This window comes from Sarcophilus harrisii, chromosome 3, assembly GCF_902635505.1.
Source record: "Sarcophilus harrisii chromosome 3, mSarHar1.11, whole genome shotgun sequence".
Classification (NCBI taxonomy): Eukaryota; Metazoa; Chordata; class Mammalia; order Dasyuromorphia; family Dasyuridae; genus Sarcophilus; species Sarcophilus harrisii.
The window spans coordinates 260,177,424-260,199,814 of NC_045428.1; the positions used below are offsets into that span (position 1 = coordinate 260,177,424).

Below are 22,391 nucleotides of genomic sequence, written 5' to 3' on the forward strand. Positions count from 1 at the left end.
AGAGTCTAGTATATCTTCCTCATTGGTGATACTTCTGAATTTATTTCTTGGTTTTCTAAAGTTGCTTTAATTGTTCTTTAACTAGCATAGTGATGACCTCTCTGAACTTTCTAGATAGTTCACAACCAGCTTATAATCTGCATCTTTCCAATTTAGAAGAACAATTCTGAAAGCTGACAGAACCATCCAGAAATCCAAACTCACATCCTTCCTTCATTGTGGCATCAGAGAACATGTACACATGTTAAATAGATTGTTTAAAAAAAAAAAAAAGAAAGAAAGAAAGAAAGAACTATATGTTCTCTCTTTTATCTACCTTTCTATAATCACTACATCTTGAAATTTTTAGCCTTAACATTGAAAGGCACAGAAGTCAATGAAGAGTGAACTAGTCTTAAAGCTAGAAAGACTGAGTTCAAGTCTCTTCTCTGGCATATATGAGGCAGGTGACACTTAAGATTAAGATACTTAAGCATTTGGCAATCTAAGTGATTGTTTAAGACTATAAGAGGAGATAGGAGGAGAAAAGAGGAAGGGAAAACACAATAGAGGGAGAGAGACACAGAGAGAGAGAAAGAAAAAGAGAAAAAAATCTGTAATAGCTAAAACAACAATTTATTAGTATCTGCCATGGACCAAGTACTGTGCTAAGCCCTGGGGAAATAAAGAAAAGCAAAAACGTCTCTGACCTCAAGGAACTCAAAATCTAATGTAGGAGATAACATGTATTTATAGTATATACAGTACATACAAACCAGGTATATATGGAATAAATTGGAAATAATCTGCTAGTGAAGGGAATAACATTAATGGGCAAGGAAGAAGCTTTATGCAGAAAGGAGGATCTTAGCTTATACTTGCAGGAAATCAGGAAAATTGGGAGGTGGAGATTAGGAGGGAGAACATTCCATTAGGGACAACAAATTAAGATGCACAGACTTGGAAGATGGAATGTTTTGTATGATGAAAAGAAAGGAAACCAAACCAGTGGTTTGAGTATATGAAGAAGAATACAATAAGAAGACTAGAATGACAGGAGGAGTCAGCAGATTTTATATATGGTCCTAGAAGTAATAAGGAGCCATGAAATTGAGGGCAGGGGGTTGACATTGCCATAGCTACTCTTTAAGAAGATCAATGACATCTATGTGGGGAATGAATTAGAATGAGAAGAGATTCAGAATATGGAGTTATGTGATTCATACAGTGGATAGGAGAGAGACTAATAGTAGGGAGAACTGTGAAAATGCTATTTTAGCACTCCAGGCAAGAGGACTAGATAACCAGAGACCAAATTGCTGTATGTACTTTTTATTATATTTGATTTATGTGACCATGTTAGTGGAAAAAAATGGGATAGATGTGAATGATACCACAGAAGTGACATGTACAGAACTTGGCAATAGACTAGATATAAGAGTTGGAGAGTGATTGGGGGGGGGGGGGGAGAATTAAACATAATTCAACTAACCAAACCTAGTTGCCTGGAAAGAAACTAGCACTCTCTTGAGAAATATGGATATTTGTAAAAAAAAAAAAAAAAAAAAAAAAAAAAAAAAAAAGGTGAGGTTTAAGGAGGAAAGATAATAAATTTTGTTGTAGATATGTTAGGTTTAAGATGTAATAGAACATTCTGGTGGAGATATCTAACAAACCATGGATTAGAGTTCAGAAAAGAAGATTAGGGCTAGATATGTATAACTAAGATATCTGACTAGAAATGGTAATTGAACCCATGGAAATGTTATACAAAATTAAATTTCTGTATGCATTACCAAAAGGAGGCAAAACAATGTGAATCTTAATTATATTCACCTTTTATTCACATTCTTCATTTTGCTACTCATTGACCTTGTGAGAAATTTTTTAAAAGATATCCCCAATATTAAACCATACATACAGATTTCTAAAATATCACTAAATAATAAATTGAGAACTGGCCTTGAAATAAAAAAGATCCACATGTAATTCACACAGGACATTGGATGAGTAACATAATCTTTGAGTAGTCACAGATGTATTTGCCAGTTAGCATTGATGATTGATGGGAACTGCACACTGACTTTCCTCCTCAAGTAAAATACAGGTTTGAAATAATAACAATAATAAAAATTAGGTCACCATCCCTAGTTTGTTTTTGTTTTTTTTAGGTATGGCTTTTCTCTTTAGTATGTTTGTATTCTATTTGCAACTATCCAATCTTGTTTTTATACAAAGACAAAGTTATATTTATTTCTTTGTGATTACAGCATGTGTTGATGCTAATCTTACTCTGTATGAGACACCTACAAAGATAGAAAGATTCTACATTAATTAAATCATATAGTAATCCCTACAGAATCAGACATGTGCCTTCAAAGATATGATAAAAAAAAAACTATCTACCATATAATGAATATGGTAGTTTTATGCAGTGAACATTTTCCCTAATGCACTTATATTTTAATAAGACAAGGGAAAGATCATGGGGACTGATTTTTTTATGTTTATTCATGAGGTTATGACTCTTGATAAGTCAAATATAATAAAAAGTACATACAGCATATGAAAGTGACTAGAGTTTGTTTGACTTTAGCTTAGTGATTGTGGAGGTGAATGTGTCACTTCCACAGTCATCTTATAGAAATGGCTATATCTCTGAAGAACCCATCACTGAAATGGGCCAAGAAAAGAAGGGAGAGAGTAGCAATGAATGGAATAAGTATTTCTATAGTATTTTCTATATGCAGGCATTGTTAAGTGCTTAACAATATATTCATGTTTAAACTCAATAATTATGACTATCTGAATGGTGAATCAGTCTGGCTATGCCAAATTACAATGATATATATTTTCCACTAATTTTTGACACCAGACTTATGAATCCATTAGCACAGGGAATTCTCAAAAAGTAATTTCCCTCTATCAATGTATCTACTCTGTAATTTACAATCTTATAGAGTGACCAAAGATACTAAATCACTTCCCTAGGATCACACAGCCCAATATTTGAATTCAGGTATTCCTAACTTCAAAGCCACTTTGTCACAATGCCACTATAGTTTCCATTAATGACAAAAACCAAAGTGTGTTTAATGAGAAGCATTTCTTCTAGTATGTCTATGTGTCCTTTATAATATTTTCATTATCAAGAAAGCTTTTTATGCTTCTTTCTTTTGTAGCTTTAATTATATTATTCATACAACTCATCTATTTTTTATGTCAAGAGTAGATACCCTATATATATGTATGTATATATATATATATACACACACACAAATATATATATACACATATTGTCTGTTGATTCATTTATTCATGCACTTATTCAATAAATATATTTTAGTGAACACATTCAGTACTAGGCAGTTACTTTGGTTTGGGTACTTGTCTTATATTTAGTACTTATTGGATTTTATCAAAAAGTGCTTTGAATATTTTCTGTCTGAATTATAGCTCTTCTGACTAGTTCATTATCCTGAATGCCCTTCAAAAAAATTACCTTTACTTAAATCTTCAAATACTCTAGTCTGTATCTTCTTGCAGTTTCTAAAAAATTATGTTTCTCTGCTGCCATTTTAGCAGATCTCTGTTGACCCTGCTTAGCACTTCTGTATTGGTTCAGTTTATGAAGTATTAATTCTTTATTTCTACATCAAAACCAATTTACACTTTTGAAATAGAAACAATTTTCCTCCTTTTGAGTACTTTTTAGAGTTTATTGGCTATTATAGCAACCACCTATATACATCAGTCTAAATTTTTTGTCTATAACCTTTCAAATGTGTTTTGATGAAGCCCATTTTGTTAAACTATAGAGAAAAATAATAATTTAAAACACACACATATATATGTAGAGTTATCTGACAAGTGTTACTTAGTATACATATGTATACATATACCCATACATACATATACATGTTATAATTTAGAGAAAATCATTATGGTATAGTAAATAGAGTACAATCTGGTCCTGAGATTGCTGAAGGTCAGTATCTTGTTCAATAATGAAAAGAAAGATAAAAAACCAGACAGATAATAGTAGGTTATTCAGAAGTTAAGAAAAGGAACTTTACTTAGCCATAGTAGAATATTCAACAAGTATATGCATAAAGGAAACCTCAAGTTGATTCTACTAAGTCCTTTGCCTGATTTATTCATTGTTTGTCCACCAGTCAAGAGTCAGAATTCACATAGAGTTCCCCACAGCTGTTTTATACCCAAATGACAAGAAAGTGATATTAAGAGGCCTGAGCCAACCGAGTCTTAATGATAGTTTTAAATTTCTTTTCAAGAATAAATTAGTTTAAAATGTGGGGGAAGGAGTTAGGATATTGCTTCTACCATAAAACGTCAAATCCTGAAAGACCTGTATTCAAGTGAAACATTCTGACTATGTCACTTTGAACAAATGACTTAATATCTGAGGGCTCTAAGCAACTCTCTAAAATTAGAAACTACAAGAAGGTACCAATTTGCATTGGTTGAGAGAATTTCCTTATTTGCAATTTCACTGTATCAAGGAAATCACACACACACACACACACACACACACACACATATATACATATATATGTATATATATGTGTGTGTATACATGCACATATGTCTTTAAAGAAAAAAATGTTTCTTCATAAATATTCTGTATGTCAAGAGAAGAAATCTCAATACTCCATACTATTAGCAAATAAAGAAAAATGTTAAGGCAAAAGAATACTAAGTAAGAAATCAATGCTTGCGTGATTACTCTCATTACATTTCATATGGACATTATTGCTATTTCATCTATTTTTGAAAATCTATAGTAATGATCAATTAGTATCTACTTCCTTACTATTATCTAATGTTTTGATGATTGTTTCTGTTTAATAAATCTTTGTTTAAATTCATTTCAAACATGACAAAAGACAAATTCTATTGAGTTAAGGATATGAAAAAGAATATCTGATGACATCTAAAAACTGATTCTGTGCTTTGATTGGGTACAGGATAATATCTGAGAAATAAATTGTTGGCCAAGAAATAGCAGCTAACATTTATATATAACTTAACATTTATAAAATTTTCAGTTGATATAATTCTATGAGCTAGGATAGTATATCATTAAAGATATTCTATAGCTGAAGAAGTTAAAATTTAAGCAGTTTAAATAATTTGCTCAACTTTACATGTTGCATATTTCACAAACATTTGATTAATTAAAAATTCATGTCTTCTTACATAAAATCTAGAGCTATCAAGTTGATATGATAGAATAGATAGAATAGATAGAATAGAAAAGATAGAATGAAGCTAGAAGTGCCAAGGCAGTTGATAAGCATTTACTTATTTTGTGCTAAAATCTGAGATCCAAAGAAAGTCCTCAAAAGCATCATATTCTAATGGTGCAGACATATATGGACCAAAATTTAGTACAACTTTACACACATATAATAACTGAAAGATAATCTTAAAGGGGAGACCCTGACATTTGGAAAAGCTGAGAGGAAGCTGATAGGGTAGGATTTAAGGTGTTTTAAAAGAAGCCAATAAGTAGAGATTAAAAGAGAGTATATTCTAAGGTCAAAGGATAATCAGTGAGAGAAGACATAGAGGCAGGAAAAAGTCTATTGTGACAAGAAGTCTAGTTTCACAGAATCAAAATTATTGGTCCTAATTAATGCTGAGAAGTGGTAGCATGTATTTAAATTTGCATCATTTGAAGTTTTAATTATGTAAAATATGGTCATATCCATGGAACTTAATAGTTCAAATTAGAATTTAGAAATTAGAAAATATATGAATTCAGAGGATTTATTATTCATTATTTTGACTACTGATCAGGATCTAACTATAAGTGGAAAGAAATAGGAGTAAGAATAAATTGGTTATGTAGGAAAGGATCAGATTATGAAGGACTTTAAAGAACAAACAAAGCACTTTATAATTGATCTGGGAGTCAATAAGAAGCCATGGGAGTGTATTGAGTTTAAGTTAAATGGTCAAACTGCATTCTAGAAAGATCACCTTGGCAGCTAAATGGAGAATTAAAATGGGAAGAAACTTGAGGCAAGTAGACCAATTCAAAGGCTATTGTAGCAGTCTATAAGAGGTGATGAAGGCCTGTTCTAGAGTGGTAGATATGAAAGTCAAGAGAAGAAAATGTATTTGAGAGATGCTGTGAGAGTAGAAACAAAAAGATTTGGTAACAGATTGAATTATGTGCAGTGAGTTAGAGAAAGAAGTTGAGGTTATGAAGAGTTGATGGCCCTAAATTTGTGCCTAGAGACTTGGGACTAGAAGGATCATAGTGACTTTGATAGCAATAGGAAATTTTGGAAGAGGAAAGAGTTCTGTAGGAAAGATACTCAATTATATTTTAGATATGTTAAGGTGAGATATTTATGGTTTCTCCAGTTCTAGATCTCCAAGAGAAAATAGATGATGTAAGACTTGCTCAGGAGAGAAGGTGGGGCTGAAGATATAGATCTGGGAATCATTTGTATCATGATGTTAAGTGAACCTAGTAATCATCAAGACCATGTCAAACATTCTCCTCACAAGCTACATGTGGCTTATCTATATGTAGCCCTAAAAAGATTAAAACATAATTCAGAAACATTTAACAAAATAAATAAAAATACAATAAAATATAGACAATAAGAATATGTGGTTTTCTAAGAAAAAACTGCCTGGTAGGGATTCTTATATATTGGTTTAATGACCCCTATTTCTATTTAAGATTGATACTACTGATCTAGAAAAATTCCCTCATTTTACAGATGAAAAAGCTAAGTTCCAGATTGCCTAACAACTTGTCAATATAGATATTTTGGGTTAGGCTCAAGATTTCAACCCAGGGAACTTTACTCCAAATCAGTGGTTTTCTTTGTTAGTTCACATTAATGCAATTTGGAATTTGGCTCCTTATACTTAATGTTGTAATATTGGACTAGAGAACATGAAATAATTTAATAACTCTTGAAATTTTACTGTTTAAGTTTGATCTCTTTATTTATTTTGCTTTTTTATTATTTCTAGCAGAATTTGAATTTTATTCCTATAATCTGGAAGGGTGGTTAAACTTTCCTCTTTAACAATCTGATGAATTCTATGACACTAAAAAAAAAGTAATGAAAAAATGCATAGGATTACAAAGGAAACCAATTATGTTGAAACAGTTATCAAAATGTTTTTTAACAAAGCTTATATACTCTAAATCAAAAACTCTTACTTTAGTCACTATAGAATCACAACCAAAACAATTCAAAAAGAAAATATGCTACAATGAAAAGAATGCTAAAATAACCAAATGAGTTTGAAATCATGGAACTTCAATTAAAATCCCTGTACTAGTATTTGTGTAGGTAAATTTAGGCAAGTTGCTTTGCAAGGTCCTCAGTTTATCCACTTCTTAAAGGAGAGGTTTGTCCCTATATGACCTCCAAGATCCTCCCCAATTTGAGTTCAAAGAAACACTGATTAACCACAGTTTTCTTTTACTATAGCTAGGTAGGATTGATTTATCTAGGTATAATAACAATCCATTTGTAGTTGAGATGCTAGAAATACATTTTCCAATCTTGAATGAATAAAAATTATCTTTAGTGTATATGCTTTAATATTATTAAATGGTGTTTCTGAGTATAACACTTATTCTACTTTGCATCTGGGTGAAAAGAAAAAATTCAATGTGTAAAATATGTCATACAGATAGCAAAGCAATGATTGTAAGATCTGGAGTTAATGGTTTCTGAAATTACATCATCATCATTTGGGCCATATATCAGGTGATATATAAATTAATTATGAATCAATACTTACAATATGTAAATTTTAAAAAGTGTAACCATACTGGTCCTCAGAAAGTAGGTTAGCTTTATTTCATTTTTTCTAAAAATTCAAATTATATAATTTTAGGATGTTAACATTATTTATTTTGTCAGGATGGCCCTAAATTTTAAAGATAAGAGTATGTTCATTAATACAGAATTATTTATGGTACCGTGAAGTTTTGTATATTTTTACAGGAGGCTAATTGTGCTGAATCAAGTCACTGAAATTGCATAATTTTTAGGTTAATATTAGCATAATCCTACATTGTTTTTTTCATAAGGAACACAGAAATAGTCTATCCTGAATATTTTTGCAACATGATAGCACTGCCAAATATTGCACCTTTCATAATATCCCCTGAGACAACAGGAAATATATTTTAAAGGGGGAAAGAAGAGTTTTGTTTAGAATGGTGTGTTTTCGTGACTTAATACTAATAATATAAGGAATATGCTTTATTTTTCTTTTTGGTAAAAGATAATTTTTATCTCAAATTTAAAGGAGATGAATGTAAGAAATACAGGGCTAGAGAAAGCCACTGCTATACAACTTTCCTATTTAAAACTTATTTCAGTGAGAGTTTTTAGTGGTATAGGCATATCCAAAAGATTTATTTTAGCTATGTTATTAATGTTGTCCCTTCATAAAACCCTAAAATAACTATGCAATCATATCTGTGACATCAGAGTAGCAAAAAATACTGAAAGAAAAACAAATCATGTTTACTCAAGTTGAGTATCCAGATAATGAGTAACTACTCCTTTCAGCCTTACTTGTTGCTAGTCTAAGAAAATAATTTTCAGATCTATTTATCAAGCCTCCAGTATCTCCTCTAAACTCCAGTCTTGTATCTTTAAATGCCCACTGGACAGATCTGTGTGGATGTACTGTTGACAACTCAAACTCAACTATCCCTAATTGAACTCATCCCAAAACAACTTCCTACTACTCTACAATTCTCTATTTTTTTTTTCCATTCCTTTTAATTACCTGAAATGGAAACTGAAGTTGTCTTTGAAACCTCCTTATCTCTTTTATCTATCACATGCAATCAGTTGCTAAAATCTCTCAATTCTTTTTCAACATTTCTTAAATGTATTCCCTTGTCTCCAGTCATAAAGCTAACACCCAAATTCAAGTCCTCTCCATCCCTTTCCTGAAGAACTGTTGCTATTGTCTTTTATCTAATTTCTCTGTTTACCTTCCCTTCTCTCTCCAAACTGTCCTTTACACAGTTTAAAAAATAACCTTCCTATTTCACAAGGTGGACCATATCTCTCACCTACTCAAAAACTTTCAGTTGGTCTCAGTAATATAAAATGCAAAATTCTTAGCCTCAGATATAACACTATCCATCAACGAAGTGAAATTTAACTTCTTAAGCTCATTTCATATTTTCCTTCTTTGTATATTCCATATCCTGACTGATCTAGGATTGCCACTGTTTCTAAACCACTCTACATAGCCTGCCACAGACAGAAGAACCATGCTTCATGTCCCATTAAATATCAGCAAGAATAGAATTTGTTGGCTAGACCTCCAGAATCACATCTTTAGTCAATGAAGAAATCAACGTTTTAGAATTCCCACTCTTGAATATATTTGTCTTGATAGGAGGCTGATTAGACAGACTTGCTTAGTTTACAATAACTATCCTGACTATATCATGTTATTTAGTCAAAGTCCTGGGCCATCTTAGAATCTATTCTGGCAGCCAAACCCACCCCCAACTTCCCTGATTTATACCTCTTGCAGTGGGTACAGTAATCATATCAGTATTATTATTATTACTTTTAGAAAAGAGATGTCAATTGAACAAATTGATTTGATTATGGATCAGTTGACTAACCCTGTGATTCTTCAAGATAAAAATTTTCTTCTAGGCCACCACTTCCCCATGTATATTGCCTCCTTCTTTAGATTTAAACTCCTTGAGGTCATGAATTGTTTCTTTTTTATTTCTATCTCTAGAAACTGATACATATTTAGTGCTTAATAAATGATTTTTTTTATTCATTCATTCAGTCCTGAACTAGATATGCCATCTCCTGCCTCTGGGTCTAAAATGAATTCTCTATTTTTCTCTGCCAGTCAAAATCCACTTTTTAAAGGATTTTTCAAGTACAAAAATTTTCATGGAGTTTTCCTTAATTGAGTACTTTGTTTCAATGGCTCTTTTGCCTCCATCACTTTCTGCTATATATTAACTTATTTATTTCTGCATGGCATAGTACTTTCTGGTAAAATGTAGCCTCCTTAAGGTAAAGGACTATTTTGTGCCAGACCCTGTAAAGGCAGAGATAAAATCAGCACCAGAGCGTCCAGTAAAAGAAAATAAGAATTTTTGTCTTCCTCATTAAATTGTAAGCTCATTAAGAGTAGGGTTTTGTTTTTTTTAATTTCCCAGTGCCTAGGCTCCTTGGTAAATAATAAATACATGTTGATTGATCATAAAGTAAATGAAAATAATAGCATTTATATAGAGTCCACCATGTGCTGAGTATTATGCTCATCACTTTACAAATATTATTTCATTTGGGCTACATAACAACTCTTGGTATTAGATGCTATTTTTATCCCTATTTTACAGTTTAGGAAGCTAAGGAAAACAGAGACTGAGATTCTCCTGAGGTTATACAGCTAGTTTGAAGTCAAATTTGAACTCAAATCTATCTGACTGCAGGCTCAGTGCTCTATCTTTTCATTATTCTAACTAGCTACTCCATAATTTTTAAGACCTGAAGTTATAGGCAAGATCAAAGTTAGAAGAGAGAGGAATGCATTCTGGAGAACAATTTGGAATTATACCAAAGGGCTATTCAACTGTGCTTACCTTTTGATCCAGCAATGTTTCTCCTGCGTCTGTATCCAAAAAAGCTCATAGAAGAAGGAAAAGGATCCAAATGTTCAAAAATGTTTGTAGCAATCCTTTTTATACAGAGAAGAAACTGGAAAGTGAGTGGATGCCCATCAGTAGGAGAAGAGCTGGATAAGTTATGGTATATGAATGCAATGGAATATTAATAGTTCTATAAGAAATGATGAGCAGGTTGATTTCAGAAAAGTTTGGAAAGACTAACCTGAATTGATGCTAAGTGAAATGACTAGAAGCAAGAAGACATTGTACTCACTAACAACAAAACTACATGATGATCAACTGTGATAGACTTGTCTCTTTTTAGCAATGAGATGATTCAAACAATTCTAATAGACTTGTGATAGAGTCATTTGCATCCACAGAGAGAACTATGGAGACTGAATGTGGATCATAACATAATATTTTCTCCCTTTTTGTTGTTTGTTTGCTTGCTTTTTGTTTCTTTTTTGTTTTTTTCCCTTTTGGTATGATTTTTCTCATGTAGCATGATAAATGTGGAAATATATTTAGAAAAATTGCATGTGTTTAACCTATATTGGATTACTAGACAAACAGGAGGTAGAAAAATTTGGAGCACAAGGTTTTGCAAGGGTAAATGTTGAAAACTATCTTTGTATGTATTTTTAAAAATAAAAAAGCTATTATTATTTTAAAAAGAAGAAGAAATAGGTATATTTCTGGGGTCTATATATGCATATCAGGTTTGGCATTCAGAGGTTCAGTATAGGCCAGAAGCAGAAGTAATAGAATGGCCAAAGTATATATGTTGGTTGGTGTATTTTGGGAAAATATCATCTCAGATATTTAATACTTCCTAGCTGTGTGACCCTGGGCAAATTACTTAACCCCAATAACCTCAGCTAAAAAATGAAAAAAACAAAAACAAAAAAAGTGTGCTATTATTATTTTACCATCAGACTGTAACTCCTTAATAAAACAGATAACTATACTAACTCTAAAAGTTCTCCTGAGGGCCTAGACCAAAAACTGAACTTGTTAGCATTCATAGAATCTTGACTTGTTCTAGGAAGCAATTAACATCTGACAATCTTTTATGTATTCGCACTGGGACTAATACAAGGATCTAAGTCCCAAAACTCTAAACTGAGATCAATAATTATACCCTAGTTATTTATCACCTCAGAATTTATACAAAATCCTGAAAAAATGTTACCTCATACCTGACTGAATCCAAATGTTGAGTGTATAAACAGATGCCACTACAATCCTTCCTGAATGAATTCTGAGGTGATAAGGTATTAAGTGTCTGAGATCAGATTTGTCAAGTTCTTCTGACTTCAGAGCTGGTGGTCTATCCACTGGCCACTTAGCTGCCCCAATAGCAGACATTTAAAGAGTACCTAACCATCACCAAGAACTCCTTGTACATATTATCTCACTTCATCCTTCAAAAAATCCTATGAGATTGGTAGGGCAAGCATCAGAATCATCACTTGAGGTCCTGTTGAAGAGACTGAGACTCAGATGGTATATAAGAGAGTGAGAATTATATATCAGATCTGTCTGATTCTAAAACAAGTGTTATGTTTTATGATTTTGTTATGTTTAAAGAACATGTGAAACATTGTTGTGTAAGATAATAAGTGAATGAAAAACACTCAGCATTTCTATGTGCTAAGTACTAAATTCTGTTGATCCACACAGAAATAAATGACAGTTCCCTCCTTAAGGAAGTGCACAATCTAATTGGGGGTGACAACATATATGGGAGGATTCTGCTGTAGAATAGGTGAAGGTGTACTAACATAGTAGATCAGCAGAGAGGATAGAAAGGAGAGAGAATAGGATTCCTAGGCATTGAGTGGTAAGGCAAATAGCCATTCCTGTGGGATAGAAAGACTCAGAGGGAGGACAAATGATAAAGCCAAGTGGTTGTTAGATTGTGGCTAGATAGATTATAATAACTGATGGTCTTCCTTCTTTCCATAAAGATTGTAACTATCAGGTCCTTGTTCATCAAAATGGTACATAAGAGGCAATCAGTGGACCTGGAAATCTACGAGAATTCTATGAGCATTGTGTAGAGAAGGTTCCATAACTTTGGTCGGATACTGAGGAAGGACTCCTTCTTGTTAGCTGTTTCCTCTATACCTGGACAGGCAGAAAATAAATTGACAATATCCCCTGTTCCTCGGGTTCCTCTTTCCAATTAGAAAAGGTAGGGACCAGACCCTGGAGAGACACCCTGATCTTACACCATTTAAGGAAGGTTTTGGAAATTTCCTCTATCCCTGGCTATTTTCCTAGATTTTCTGATTTTCAGGAACTTATTCTATTAGAAAAAATCAATTATGTTAACTAATATCTTCTCAGATAATTTCCCATCCCAGATGTAGGCCTTCATTGGGTCTTTTGCCTGGTGTTTCTCCTTTTAATACATCCCTTTCAGTGTCTTTTTGTGTGTTTTCTTCTTATATTAGATTGTAAGGTAGGAACTATCTTATGCCTTTCTTTGTATCTCCAACAATTAATAAAATGTCTGATATATAGGAAATACTTAATAAATGCTCATTGACTCTCAGTTTGTTGGGGAGTAGCTTCTCCTCTATCCTTAAACATTTTGTATTATTTAGACAAGCAAGAGGGAAGGCTCATTGAGAAAGACTGTTAATCTCTTTCTTGTTTACTATTGCCTATGACTGAAATTTGACATTTTAAAACACATAACCCAAACTAAGACCCCCTCCATACCTCAGAGCAATGTACTCTAATTATGGTCAAGTTTAGGGAGAGGAATAATCATTTTAAGTGCTAAGCTTGCAAAATGAAATATAAAATGACAATATCATAACCATTAGGATATAATTTATTCAAATCTTTTATAGTGAATATAATGGCATCTCAGTGACCTGAAAGAGTTAACATATATATACCAAAATATTCCTTAAAACTAATCTGACTTTGATTTAAGCAGCAGAAAATGAATTATGTTGTAAGTAAATGGAGTACCAATGCAATTTTCAGTACCCCTTGCATAGTGAATGAGAGTTTTAATATCTTTAAAATTTTAAAATCAATAGATTTATTATGCATATGTTTGTTCCACATTTATTTCTTTACTATGTTGGTTCTACATTTATGGCTCCTGCCAGATGAAAATGTGCCCCCCCCCTTTTAAATCTATGGTATGATGAGTGCTAAAAACTTTAAATTATATTGATTTCCCTTAATGTTATTTTTAATGTGCCTACTTGTCTTTAGTTATTCCTGGCTTCCTTTTCTCTCTTTGACATTTCAATTAACAGTCAGAGAGAGAGAGAGAGAGAGAGAGAGAGAGAGAGAGAGAGAGAGAGAGAGAGAGAAAGGGGGGAAGGGGGGAGGAGCAAAGCATGGTGACTTACTAGAGATTCAATTTACAAGTATTACCATGCAAAATCAGCAAATTTTAGATCAACTTCTATTAAATTTTTCTGGGGAGGGAACAAATGATCATTATTAGATGGATATATTATTACATAATTAATATAATTATGTGAAAAATTCAAGAATATATTTCGTCTCTGACATTAACAAGTTTCATCAATTCCTAAAAATAATAGATTAAAAATTTATGGCCTTATTATATATAAAGCATATACTTCAAAACTTCAGGGAATACAGAAGTCAGATAAAGATAAATGTGATGCAATGAAGTAAATGTAATGAAATAACTACTGATATTAAGTATTGTGCATAAAGTACATACTTTTGATATATTTTTTTCATATTTTACTTGTGAAACTTTTAGTATATATGTGGAATAAATTAAGTATTTTAATTACAAAAATAGATATGTTTAGTGCTTGGTGTTAGGTTGACAAGAAAAAAAGCATGAATGTTGCTGTACTATGAGGAAAGAATTAGCATGAAATATTTTAATCTGAATTCTAAATATAAAAAATAACATGTTATGATACCTAATCTTTTGTACATTTGTAATTTGAGGCATAAATCTTTATATTCTTATAGACTGTGACCTCTTTGAGGGTGGGGACTTTTTGCCTTTCAGTACATCCCCAATTTTAACACATTGTCTGATGGCACATAGTAGATAGTTAATATTTATTTGTTGGTGTTTTTTCTTCTTTAAAATATAAGATAGTTCTCTCTGGGAGAGATGGTTTCTTGGGGGAGGTTTTCTGGAGGCAGCCTTAGTTTCAGTTACAAGTAAATAATTACTCCAAAATCGCAGCCAGCTGATAAAAGTTCAGATCTTTTATTGTGTCCTTCAGTATAGCCCGGTTAGCTAAGGCCTATCTCTCTGCTTGGTTCTAAGAGCTCTTGCAGCTTTGTCCTTTGCTCCTGCCTCTGCTATCTTCAGCCTCCAGCCAGCACCAAGGTGAAAGTTGTAATGAACCTCTCTTGCCTCGGACAGAGGGCTTGTGGGCTTCCTCTCAGAGTGCTCCTCTCCGACCCCAGTCAATGGAGAAATTCTTCCAAGCTCTAAGGGCTTCCTCCATATATATGATCTTCCAAAGGTTAACTCCTCCTTCTGGAGGCAGGGATTATGAGTTATTTCCCAGAGTGCTCTCTGGTCCTAAGAACTTCAAAGGAGGTGTGAACACAAGCATTATTGTCTATCAGTATTAGCAATCCATCACCCTGCAAGGATTTGCTCTAAGGTGTGAACCAACAAGCACTGTATCAATTCTATTGAGTTAACACCAGGACCCTGACATCACCCTTGAGTTTTCACCTTATTTCAAGTTGAGTTGACACAGGTGATTTATTTTTATCCTGCTTCCTTCTCAGAGTCTGTTCTTCATGACTCCTCTCTTGTTCTAGCTTTTCTACCAAGTTAAGGTTCAGAATTCCCCTTGTCTTTAAGCAATGATTTGTTTTATCAACCTCTTCTCCTCATTAAGCCTTTTTTTTTTTTTGCTCTCTTGATAATTTTTATTTGTTTTTCCTCAGACTCACTTGGAGGTAAAGTCAAAGTAGCTTCATTCAGCACAAAATTATCTATAACTCTCTCAGACAACATCTGAATTATCTTGTGCTGAATGCAGCTACTTCAGCAAAGTAAGAGGTTTGGATCATTGAAGTCTCTTATCATTACCCTACCATTACTCCATGTCTGAAGTCATAAATTAACCAAGAAAACTGACAATAAATATATACATTAGAAATTTTAAAGACAAGAGGAAACCAATTCTATCCTTTTTCCTGTTGACCTGTTACCAATGAAAAGTAGAACTTCTTTTATCAACCTCTTATGACTGATAACACAACTCGAATCTATTTAATTTCACTTGGATTTTAAGGCAGGTTATTACCCATACTGCCACTGCTAATAAATCTGTGGTTGATTTAGCAGCCAAAATTTGGGGATCTGTGAATGAGGAAATAGTGAGTTTCTTAGTTACCTGATTTCACATAAGCAGTCAACTCAACTCACCATTAATCAATGAATCAAAGAATTCTGTGGAACAACATTGGAATGAATCTAAACTGAATGCAAGCATCAAGGTAGAAACTGCCTTACAAAGAAAAAACTTAATGTTCATTATGGAAGTTCCAAGCTGGAAATAAAATCTCATTAGAACACATTAGAACATGTTCATTTAAAGAATCTTTTTTTAAAACAGTTCTTTTATCTTGGACTTAACCCAGTACTATAACATTCCCAATAAACTGATTCCTACAACCAATGAATTAACAATCATCCCAGTACAAATAAACATTCCCAGGAAAATCATCAGGAAAGAAAAATATATCAATTATACTTTCTAGGAGTACTTGGTATCCCTGTAACAAATATGTTATAATGTCCCAGAATGTTTTATCATTCCAGGGGTAAACAATATGCTTTTCCTAATTTCAGTAAAGAGATACAATTATAAATGTTCATAAGCATTTTAAAATCAGAAAACATTGATATGGCTATATAGAACTTACAATTTGCAATAAGGCAAACTGACATCAATCTTTAGGATTCTAATATTTATTTCTTAATATGTAAACTGTCTTTACATAGACAATTCTAGCTTTTTCTGATGTAGAATGGATGACAAAAACATAGTAATCTACAACTTTATTAGTTTCAAATATATTTTTTTGATTTTCTAAACAAAAAAAATTTCTTAAGTTGCTCTTTCAAATCTTTTGGCCCAGAGGATCTATTTATTTGTATTGAAAGAATTGGCAGGTAACCATAAGGGTAGAGTGGGGGACACAGAAGTAGGGAGACTTAGAATGTTCTTTTATAGAATGTGGTCTATTTTCTTCTTCAGTCCCCCATTTCCTAGATGAAATTTTTGTGTCACATTTAGTGCAAAAGTTAACACTGGTGATTTACTGAAGCTTTATTAAGATCAATATATTGAGAATTATATTTCAGAAACAAATGATGAGCTCTAGGTTTCATAGAATAAATAACTTCAATTATAAGAATTTAAAGCATCAAAGGAAATGGTCAGATGTGGAGATGTTTTCCTCTAATCCCTACTACTAGGGAAGGTATAGCTGTTGGAATGCTTAAATTTTAGAGTTCTCAGTTACGGTGGCCTAAGCCTATCAGGTATCTTTCAAAGTCAAGCATCAGTATGGTGAGTCCCTGGATTCAGGAAGACGCCAAGCTTCCTTAAGAAGGGGTAAACCAGCCCAAGGCAGAAGCAAAACTCATCAAAGCTTTCTTGCTAATCAATAATGGAAAGATATCTAGTTGCTCCATTTCCAACCTGAATAAGGTAAAGAGAATCAGTGCCATACTCCCATTATTTTGTTTATAAAACAAAACAAAATAAAGATTAAAAAAAAAACAAAAACAAAGGGAATGAATAAAACAAGCAATAACAACCAGATGCTTTTTTTTCATTTTACTTTCTGACTGTTCTGTTAAACACAAAATATCATCTCTCACATCTGTACCCTTATGTCTGTTCCCAAAGGCTACCCAATAGAACGATTGCAATAATGTCCTAAAAGATCTTCCCTCCACTCTTCTTCCCTTCAGTTCCATCAATTATACTGCTCCCAGAATCTTCCTTATGCAGGAATCTGATTATAGGACTCCTTTAGTAGGTTCTTTTGTTTTTTAAATAAAGCACAAATTTCCTTGACTGACATAAAGGACCCAACATAATCTAGTATCACTCTGCTTTTCTAGGATAATCTTTTGTTACTCTTCCTCTTCTCCCAAAATTACATTATCATCTGTATTTAATTCAGACTCATTATTGTTTAGAAAGTTCTTCATCCCCTTCTTGGTCTGTTGAAATTTCACTCATCATTTCAAACCCAATTCAATTGTCACCTCCTGCATGAAGCCTTTCATTTCCCCGTTGTTCTTCCTATTTCCTCCTCAAAACTCAAAGAAGTGTGTTTTGCAATTCTAATATATTTCTGCATTCATTATGCTTATCTTTGTTCATGGTTTATTCTCTGACTGGACTGTAAGCTCCATGAAAACAGGATCTGTCTTACTAAATCTTTTATTTCCTTGATACCACAGTGACTCTTTCCAGTCTAAGCACATAGTAAATATAAAAATGACAGTAATGAATGATTGAAAAGAAATTTGACTTCAGATAGAGGCAACAATTACATGAAATTAAATTCCATGTTTAGTAAATCACCTCTATCCATATCTCTATTAATCTTATCCACATCAGATTAGTGCGCTAAATATTTCATTGGTTATTTCACTATTATAATATATTTTCTGATATTTCAATGTTGATAATAATGTTAATTATTAACATCAGTTTGGCGTTTTCTGAGATTATAATAACATGTCTATTTTTCTAATTGAACAAGTTACAAACTTTTTACAAAACTTATGTTTGCCACTTTGATAGTACACCTTTTTGTGGAGTTAAGTACTATTATCTCCTGTTCCCAGTTGGAAAAATTGAATGCTTGTCCAGTAGAATATACTGTACACACACACACACACACACACACACTGATAAAGAATGGTGTCTTTCTTAGAAGGAGGGTTCAATATAGTTGAACTCTATATAATTGCCAAATTTTGTGAAGAACACAGCACAATAGTCTACCTTGTGGCATACCATCCTTGGAATATGATAAAGAAGAATAAACTCTTCATCTAGAGTTGGTTTTAAGTAGCCTGACAAATTGAGGGGAGGGGGAGTTGTTTGATTGGTTGGTTGTTTCTTGTTTTGGTTTGGTTTGATTTGGTTTTGGGGTTTTTTGGTATAATAGTTTGTGACTATTGACATGCAGAATCTTCAAATTAATGGAGACTTTTGGTGAATTTCTGAGGTTTCATAGTCATTGTCTTCAACTCATATGTTTAAAATATCTAAATGTTTAGACATCTGTGTAGCTTGAATAGTTTGGGCTTACTGTCCCAAAGCCAGTCTAGTCACATGTTTCTCTTAGGATTCTAGGGACCATCCTGAAGAGTTGAGATGACTCTGCTACTCTTAGTTTGAACCCTTATTCCTACTATATTGTCCCAATATCCACCAGTGAACAGAACCTCTATTTCATTGTATCATTTAACATCAATTATCTTTCATAAAAGAATATTTGCTTCAAAGATAAGGCAGGAACAAGAGCACAAATATTTTCCTGTATACTTTGAGGATACATTCTTCCCTACACTTGCTATGTCTCTGTGTAGATTGGCCTCAGGCTTGGACCAGTTTCTACATAGCATTGGTACCCTATTCCTTGATTCCCGATGAGTCTTTGTCTCAGCTATAGCTGTGATGTGTCCCTGAAAATTACTATTTAATCCTTTGGGTATTGGGGCTGAGCTAGGCACAGAATCTGCCATGAACTCAAGTCCTAGACTTCTAGACCTCCAGACTCCCATCTGATATGCTCTACTGACCTTTCAAAACTTATAAGGTCAAGGTCAAACCTCCAGTATTGTTCACTTGAAAAAATTAACTCTAAATCATTCAGAGTACAACGAGAGGCCTATATTCCCAGACAACGTTAGCCTCAGTGGGACAAGTGCCAGAGGTGTCTTTTCTTATAGTATTATTTATCACCAGATATTATAAGTCAGAAAGAAGCCACATGAAAAGAATACAAACAAACAAAAAGAAAAGGAGGCTGAAGAAAACAAACTATTTAGTCAATCACAAAGTTTCTCCCTTGCCACATGCTTAGGATGTGAGAATTAGTTAGAAAATATTTATAAATGCTCCAAAATTTCTTCAAAGTACTTCTATTAAACATCACCATAACTTTTTCAGAATTCATTTTTGTAACATTTTTTGAACACTCAGTGTCATACTCCCATTAAATCTGATAAAAATATATATGTAGGAAGCTACATAGTACAATTGCTTCTCATGAACCAAATCACCATAGAATGCTAAAAACACAGACCAATTAGATGTTTGATTCTTTGTTTAATCAGATCCCAATGAAATCTGATAAAACAGAATTTGAACCCTTTCCTAAGCCATCCTTCAAAGTTAAGGTGACACCAAAATAGTCTCCTATGTTTCCTCTGGCCTAAATGTGGATGACCAGTTAGATGCTTCTTGACATTTTCATCTTTTGAATCATAAGCTCATTGTGCTAAACGAGTCTCTTCCGTATCCTAATTAAAATTGTTAGTGGATACAATAAAAAATAAAGGGTAAAGGGAGACTCACTGCCCAGCTCAGAATATAGTATAACCAATTAGTTGGTTAATTGGCTACATCTAAACCTAGCATATGAATTAGATATAATTTGTCTTCATAGTCCCTTGATGCCTAAGGATCTTAATGAAAACACTTTCAGTATTGCCATAGACACAAAACAGACTTTATTTTATAAGTTGATTTTGCTTCCTAAATCCTTTTAAATTAAAATTAAATGAATGAGTACCCAAACAATTTAATGTAATATAATACTATCAAGTTTGGGAAAGATTCAAAGCAAAGTCATCTTCATGGGGAAGAAAAGCACTACAAAGTAATTTTTATTTCCTTCCATAAGTGTTTTCAAATTTAAAGGGAAATCCTTTCTAGTTTTAGTCATTTCCCTCTCAATGAAGTTTATTGTTTCAATAATACAACAAAGGTTTACTAAACATCCACAGGGCAATGTGATAGGAATGGAAATAAAAAATGACATAAAAAAACAGTACTTGCCCTCATGTAAGATTGAATTCTATTGGGAAATACAACATGTAAACAAATATATAAATAAATGCCAAGTAGGAAGAGATGACTATTAAAGAAGAGGAATCAGATAGTACCTGAACAGAATTTTAGAGACCACATGAAACAGTGATAAGAATGTTGTCACTGGAGTGAGACCATCTGGATTCAAATCCTACTCCTCATATTTATTGAAAGAGAGAGTGGTATAGTCTAGGACCAGATTTTTAATGAAGAAACTTTTGTTTTAAATCCTGTCTCTGCCATTTATAAGCTGTCTGACTCTGGCCAAGTCACTCAACCTCTTATTTTACTCATCTGTAAAATGAAAAATTTGGACTCAATGGCCTGTAAGTTCCCTTCCAATGGTCCCATGATGGAAGCTAAGGATTCTCAAGAAGTAAAAACAGACTGTATGCCATGGATGACAAACAGAAAGTCAGCAGGTGAGAGATAAAATGTTGAGTTCATGAAACAGCAAGTAGGTTTCTCTTTAATATGCAAATAAAAGTAAAATTTCTAAGCATAAGGTACTTATGGAATTATATCTTTGTCAAAGTAATCAACAGTTATAAAAATCCTTTTATTCATAAGATTTAGTTAATTCTCATGGTCTCTATTTTTTTTCATTTCTAGGAGGTTTGACAGATGTGTGGAAAAATGGCGGCGTTTTCATTATGATATGAAAATATTTAACCAGTGGTTAACAGAAGCAGAACAGTTTCTAGATAAAACAAAGCATCCAGATAACTTGGATCATACTAAATACAGATGGTACCTCAAGGTAAGTTTTGAGCTATCTATTTTTTATATTGTCTTTTTTAAAGGCATTTATACAATTTAATTACTCTAAATCCTGATGTCTTTTAAGTTCATTCAAGTTCAGACTAGGTAGAGAACCCGAATCAGAATTTTGGTGTTTTTGACATTTCATGAGCTATATCCAGGATGATTCTATCATAATGCTAGTACAAGAACAAGATTAAAGACTAGATTCTTGGTTTTCCATGTGACAAATGGTTATAGTGATAAATCTATATTGTATGTAGTATATGCTGGAAATTTTGGGCAGTATAATTTGTAGCAGAATAGAATCTTATAACAAGGCTGTTAGGGATCGAATTTAACTTCTAAAGGCACTCTTACAGCATCCATAGCAAATATATTTTATACAGAAACCTGCTTATAATTATAGCTCAATTTTCTAAGAATTTTGGCCATATTATAATATATCCTATCTGATTTTCTGAATTAGTTTTAGTCTCATGCTAAAACAATGTAGTGTCTACTGATTATATTTACTTTATGGATTGTTTTTGTGGGGAATAGAAAATATGTATCGTAGCTAGTGTAGTACAATGTTATCTTCTTGACTCTTGAATATGATGATAAAGGCAATTTGGATTATGTAGCTTTACAATTGAGATTATCAACTATTTGATTTAGACAAAAAGAAAATTGTGCTTATTGAATAATATGTTATGATTACCAGCTCTGTTATTTCCCTGCATCCTATTTTCTCCCCTATATTTACTTTTTTTTCTCTCTTTCCACCCTGTCCTTAGCCCTGTGTTTTTTTTACCCACCCTACACTATCTTATTTCCTATCACCTTTCACCCCTTCTCTTATAATGTTTTTTAAT

General features: G+C 32.8%; 1 protein-coding gene across 10 annotated transcripts in view; it reads left to right on the plus strand.

Annotated features, from left to right (window-relative positions):
- The window catches only part of DMD (dystrophin), a 2,285,006-nt gene that overhangs the window by 1,125,747 nt on the left and 1,136,868 nt on the right, over positions 1–22,391 (plus strand). For all 10 annotated transcript variants that reach the window (XM_031963631.1, XM_031963630.1, XM_031963635.1 and 7 more), the window contains one exon: positions 21,385–21,532. In XM_031963631.1, coding sequence (XP_031819491.1) covers positions 21,385–21,532 — 148 coding nt within the window. The remainder of the gene's footprint in view (positions 1–21,384; positions 21,533–22,391) is intronic.